Source organism: Lycium barbarum, chromosome 8, assembly GCF_019175385.1.
Source record: "Lycium barbarum isolate Lr01 chromosome 8, ASM1917538v2, whole genome shotgun sequence".
Lineage (NCBI taxonomy): Eukaryota > Viridiplantae > Streptophyta > Magnoliopsida > Solanales > Solanaceae > Lycium > Lycium barbarum.
Window position 1 is genome coordinate 60,792,528 of NC_083344.1, and position 6,305 is coordinate 60,798,832.

At 37.4% G+C, this 6,305-nt stretch overlaps 1 protein-coding gene across 2 annotated transcripts; it reads right to left on the bottom strand.

Moving 5' to 3' along the window:
* Window positions 1-1,700: 1,700 nt before the first annotated feature.
* On the bottom strand, window positions 1,701-5,263 carry LOC132606151 (endo-1,4-beta-xylanase 5-like). Of its 2 annotated transcripts, XM_060319518.1 has the most exons (9): window positions 5,108-5,263; window positions 4,905-4,977; window positions 4,714-4,748; window positions 3,993-4,149; window positions 3,708-3,877; window positions 3,468-3,569; window positions 3,253-3,399; window positions 2,401-3,036; window positions 1,701-2,248 (listed from the first exon to the last, which is right to left on the bottom strand). In XM_060319518.1, the coding sequence occupies exons 2-9, from the start codon at window positions 4,975-4,977 to the stop codon at window positions 1,898-1,900; spliced, it is 1,671 nt and encodes a 556-aa protein (XP_060175501.1). In that variant the 5' UTR covers window positions 5,108-5,263; the 3' UTR covers window positions 1,701-1,897. The 2 variants fall into 2 exon arrangements, with proteins under 2 accessions (XP_060175501.1, XP_060175502.1); XM_060319519.1 differs by lacking the exon at window positions 5,108-5,263 and having other exon boundaries at window positions 4,905-5,094.
* Window positions 5,264-6,305: the final 1,042 nt, after the last annotated feature.

Genomic DNA, 6,305 nt, shown 5'->3' on the forward strand with positions numbered 1-6,305 from the left:
ACGGTTGAGGCCCTCCCTCGAATTAACGGGGTAAGGGTCATCATGGTTCGGCAATCCTCGTGGCCCGCTGCCTTCGTTTTTGGCCACGATCTCGTTGTTGTTGACGTGACCAGATTGCCCACTGTCAGCCATTTAGTCCGTTTTTTCTGAAACGAACAGAAGGTGTTTTTTGGTTTAGATGGGTAAGGTAGAGATCAAGATAAAAGACCACTATTATCCTGGCCCCACGGTGGGCGCCAAACTGTTTACCCCGAATTTGGATAACCAATTAAAATTGTAGGTGAGATATAGGATATGTGGCTATATCTTGTACTTATTTGATAGAGAGAAGAAATATAAGAATATGCTATAAAGGAGCAACTGATGATCAATGGTTAGCTATAAACTCGTGTATCTACTAGTACATGAGCGTTATTTGATTTGAGAAACATAAGAAATAAGCACAACAAATACGGATCGAATCTGATGTATGAGAGGGAGATTTTGTATATATATATTGCTATTACAAGAGTTCTTGGAAATGTAGAAGCCAACCCCCTAAGAAGAGGACAATGCCTCTTATTTATAGTAGTGCCCCATGGGCTTCACACAACATGAATAATAAAATAATGATGAAAAAGCTCTGAATTGGGTTAGGTTGGATTAGGTGGACCGTACGGTCTGACACCCGTACGATTGGCAGTTGAACATAACAGGACGTCATCGACGTGTGGCAACCGCGCAACGGATCTCCCGGACCACCGGCCACGACCAAACGGACATACGGCCCCGAACAACCGGTCATGAAAGAATCCGGACCAAATGATGCCCCTCCTTTGCTCCGGTCCAAGCCTTTCCCCGGTTCAGAACGGGAGCCTTCATGCACGTTCTTGTCCCTTTCTTCCCTCAGCCTTTGGTCCCACCGGTTTAACACGTACCCGGTTTTTACCGTATACAGCAATACCAAATAAAAGAACTATTTCGTCCAACTATATGTAGAGCATGACTTCTTTTGCTTTTGTCGACAACATTATAATTTTGAAGAACCGGGAAAGAAAAAAAGACTAGGAAACAAATAAAACCCTAGGTTCTGATGCCAATGTAGGAAAATACAACAATTCACAAGAACACACAGTTACCCCAAGATTCTCCAATATTTGTTTCACTAGTCGTCAATGTAATCACATGTTTATAGAACACGAACTACATTGAAATATTCATAGTCTCTGATCGTACCTTAGTTACAGAAGATGTTTCAATATTCGTAGAAGATCGCTACCTTTCTTCTTTGAATCTTCCGTAGAGAACTTTTGGGAGGAAGAAGAGAATTTTCTGTTTCCCATTATAGATGGAAAAAGTTACAGTTAAATTAGAAGAGGAGTCCTATTTAAACAAGGCAATTCTTGTTTAAATGACACACCTATTACTAATAGTTGTGTCTCTTCTTATTTTCCTCTTGTTATTTTATTTACTTTATTTTCAGGGTTTGACCCACATGGGTGACCCTAAATATGTCCTTCACTATTAAAGTTTGTGAATGGAAGAAAGATATAGCTGAGAGCTTCAGTTTAGACAAGGTGAAAAGAGGTGATCGGAGTACGATTTTTTGTGGGGAAAAGAGTTGATCGGAAATTTCATTGCAGATCCTCTATTTTTACTTGTTGGGCAAAGCTGAGTCTGCTTGTTTACCCTAACTTGTTGGCTTCAACTTAAAAGACAAATTTGAACTTGAAAGATTCACGATACTAGCAATTAACTATTTACTAAAAACAAGATTTTCTTAATTGGTTAGGCTTGCTGTTGGCCTAATAAATCTTGTGTATTCTTTCCGTGTCTCAACTTGAGACAAGAAAAAGAAAATGCATCTGAGTGCTCTTTGCTTTAAGTCATAGAATCACATTTGCCATTATGTTTTATATTAAGTACTAATCACCGGCAGGTGAAGGCTAAAATGCTTAGTCTCTTCACTGCGGCTAAGGGAGAATACTGCATCCACAACTTTACCCCCATAACTAGCAGTAACTTTGTATTCACCAAGGAAGCCATAGAAGCTGTAAGAGCCATGCTCATCTGTTTGGCCCTTCAGGACCCCAGTGTCCCACTCCTTCAGAAGCTTGTCCACTACATCACCAGTTGGTAGGTTGTTTAAGTCTGGATCAGTAAGGCACATTCTGTAACATTTATTTCTCCTAATCGCACTCCACAGCATTATCCCATCCACACCTGGATGTGAGAAGCCCTCCCTTAATACTTGTTCCAAGTAAATAGCCTGTCAACGGATCTAGAATTTTAATTAATGGAACAAAATATTACCCACTATTTTGTTGTGAGAACGTGGTAAAAGTACATATTTCTAGAAAACTATATAAGAACTATTTGTTTTTGAATATTGGTAGCAATATTATATTAGAGCTGTCTCACCTGCCTCTCCTTGCTAAATGTATCGCTGATATCAACTTCCGTGAGCCAAATGGGCAGCCCCAATGTTGCTAATTTGTCCAGAGTAGCTCTTATTCGAGGCGGGTTGGGGGCTCCAAAATGACCCTCAAGGCCAATTCCTTTCATTGACATGCCATCTTCTTTGAGCTCCCTCATCTTTGAGATATATTTATCAACGGTAGACTTAGAATCACAATTTTCCACCACATTGAATTCATTGAGGAACAAGGTTGCCAAAGGGTCTTGTTGGTGCACCGTCCTGTAAAATTCCAGTGTTGCATTTGGTCCCAGCCTTTGCTCATAGAAATCAAAGTGAAGTAGTTCATTATTAACATCCCAGTGAATGAATTCATCTTTGTATTTGGACATAAGACTCTGAATCCTGGAGTTTACAGCTGATTTCAGCTCAGAACCTGTAAGATTTTGAACCCAGCCTGGTGTATATTTAGGGTCCTCCCAGAAAATATTGTGACCTCTAACTGTAATCTGGTTCCTTCGGACAAATTCCAGCAACTGATCAGCTAGAGTATAATTAATTAGCCCCCGTTTGGGCTCTGTGGTGTACCACTTGATTTCATCTTCAAAAACTGCAGCATTGAATCGCTCAAGAAACCAGTTCTGAAACAACAACAAAGCTCAGTATCTGATACTGAAGGCATTATCAAATGTTTAGAACCGACAGAAATGTCTTTATTGTCAGAGGTGAATCCAAGAACTAAAAACAGTGGTGCATAGCCATATTTTACAAAACAATTAAACTGTGCGCCCATTGCCTATATATGTTGCATCCGTCATTCCGTCTCTACGGCAATGTGATGGACTTGTTAGACAAACCTGATAGGGGGTATTACCAATAAAGGTATATGCAATGGCAGATCCAAGGAGAAAATCCTTGGAGACTTGTTCTATTGTTAGTGATGCACCTTCAAGTCTGACTCCTTGCTTATTTGAGACATGGATAGTAACAGCGCGCTTCCTAGCCTGCACCAAATTAAGTTCTTTTCACGGTTCCTATTTTTCAAATTGAAAGCACTACTCGACATATTTACCATATTAATATTTGTTTGCTGATTCAACAACCATTGCTGCTCAGTGAAAGGCTGCAATGAAGCACTAGCAATCTCAACTTCTAAGTCTTCTTGATCTGAATTCTGCAAAGAGGAAAGAAATACTTGATGTGTAGTCCCTCAGATTCTTCCGGTTCTTATTCATCAAAAGTACAAGATTTACTAATCTATGACTCATGACAGATACTAACACATTATCAGCAAGGCAACAAGCACACACACCTTTAAATATATGGAAGACAAATTAAGTGTAGAAGCTACAAATCCACCCTTGAGGAAGGACCAACATCCCGACTTAGCATCTACAGTGCCTACACATAATTCTTCTGAATCTTTGTCACCTACGCTTGCTGTTACGACAGCAGAATCTGCATTTTTTATCTTAATCCAAGCTGTCCAAAAAAAAATAAAAAATACGTTGGATCTTATTAACTTTCTGCCTTGATCTGCAACAATCATATTTGGAATAAAAACCATTTGATTAACAGTACTTAGCTTGTACTCAACTAGAAAAAGAATAAATGGTGTCAGGAGTGATATCTTGCAGTTTGAAAATAGGTAAATGGACTGTGTTTCCATCCGCCCTCGTAAACTCATGAAACTCTGGCAACTTATACTTTAGAATTCCCCCACCATAAAGTGGCTTCTCCGGGTATAGTTTGCACTGCACAGCAAGTCATACATTAAGATCATAAAATGATAGTAATACAAATTAATTCTCAAATGTGCTGGAGTGTAATATACACCGAGTGCAATTGCTAGTTTTAGGATCCTGTCAAAAACATCTTTTATGTCTCGGTAATAACCAGGGTGTAATGGCCACCACCGTCTTCACGCTTCAGCTTAGTTAATTCATAAAATTGTCATTGAACTTATATGGAGTAGTATTTTTCCTACAAAAGTTACTAAACTATTTGTAGTTACCAACTTATAGACAATCTCTTGAAAAATGACTGTGGACAGAAAACCACATAAGCAAGCCAAAATATCATGTTAGCTCAAAAACATATAGATCTAATTATTGCTTTGACCACTGTGTAAAGCAGTAGTCTACTATAGGTGGAATACAAATAAAAATGGATACATGTAATAAATCGTACCACTTCGATCCTACTGACTTAAATTCTTACATGACCTCTGTGTAATTTTACGAGACAAGAGAAAACTTTTGATGTAATTGATGTTAATAAATAACATAGGAAGAATAATGCACTAGCTATGTCGTTACCTCGGCGAACGCTGAAGAATCATAGAGTGGCCCATCTGCAGTGAAGTAGAGAAGTCGCAAGAGTTACTATTCTAAGTATGTAGCAGCAACATGAACCCACTATACTACTATGACTATAACTACTCTTTATTCAAACTAAAAAAAAAAAAAAAAAAAAAAAAGCCTGAGAGAAGGAAAGAGAGATTATTTACCATAAGGTGAAACAGAGAGGACCCAATAAAAGAGAGAGAGATAAAAGATGGGATGACCCCTCATTCTCTTCATCTGTTTATATTAAAACAGCTCAAAAGTTGAGAATATATATACTAAAAGAGAGATATGGATGGAGGAGGAAGAGCAATTGCAGTAGCAGTAGCTAGCAAATTGATATTAATATTAATGGATAAATACCAACCAGGAAGCAGAATCACAAGAGAAACAGTATGAATAGGTTTGTTTCACCCAACTCCCAGGTCCGTGCTTTCTTCACCTGCTATGCAAAAGCAAGTGGAGTAGCTAATAAATACAAATACTACTACTAATTAAGCTTTTCAGAATGATGATGAAATGAAACTAAAAGTTACTACTTTGTTTGATAATTTGGTTTTGCCCGTTAATTATTGCTCCTCTGTCCCAGTTTATAGTTTATTTGATATAATTTGATTAGCCATGAAATTTATAAAAAAAAAAAAAAGATTTTTGAAACTTATGATCTAAAACAAGCCATAAATATTTATATGGTTATAAATCATTTCATTAAAGATAAAAGGGGAAGTTTTCAGTTAAATTATTTCTAAATATAGAAATGTATCATATTTTTTTTTTAGACACACTAAAAAGAAAAGTGTATCACATAAATTGGAACAGATGGAGTACATATTATATGGATCTTCACCACCTAAGAATGTGGTGCATCAGATGAGGCTGCTCCTCCTTTAACCAGAGGTCTCTCGGTTCAAGCCCTGAGTATGAAAAAATCCTTAGTAGGGTAGTGCTTTTCCTGAATGAGCCATACGCAGCGCGAATTTGGATATAGTCGGGCTCCAATGCGAATACCGAAGGTGAGAAACAAAAAAAGTATATATATGGATCTTAATTTTTCCTTACTGTACAATTAGCCAGCCAAAACGAGTGTGGATCTTTTTGTAAGAATTTTCCAAAATATACAAAAGAAAAAAAAGAAAAAATTGCACGTATATAAATACATCCGTACACCTAGCTATTTCGAATTAGTGCATACAGTAGAGTCCATGTAACATGTTTTTTACTTGGTCTTGGTTGTACACAAAATTCATTTTATTCATGAAATTTTCAGTGAGAACTGTGTGAAGAGTAAATTATTGCTATACTTTAGAAGAATGGTGCCGGTATATTTCTAAAACAGATATTCTTAATGCTCTCAGGGCAGAGCTAGGTAGGGTGAACCTCTTCGACGGAAAATTACGTTGTATATAAAAGATTAAAATTATTTTTTATGTACATATAGTATTCCTTCTGTTTTACTTGTCCACTTTTAATTTTGCATTCCCTTTAAGAATTAATAAATAAAGTATCTATTTGACCATAATACCCAAGGCAGGCCCAAGACCAGAGCCACTAAGGCAATGGCTTTG

Excerpts from the sequence above, each read along its gene's own strand:
- LOC132606151 (XM_060319518.1), bottom strand. The coding sequence starts at position 4,977 with ATGAAGAGAATGAGGGGTCATCCCATCTTTTATCTCTCTCTCTTTTAT. Across the intron at positions 3,878-3,992 it reads CACCATTTATTCTTTTTCTA|CTTGGATTAAGATAAAAAAT; the intron begins GTTGAGTACAAG and ends TTTTTTGGACAG. Across the intron at positions 3,400-3,467 it reads AGCAAACAAATATTAATATG|GCTAGGAAGCGCGCTGTTAC; the intron begins GTAAATATGTCG and ends AATTTGGTGCAG.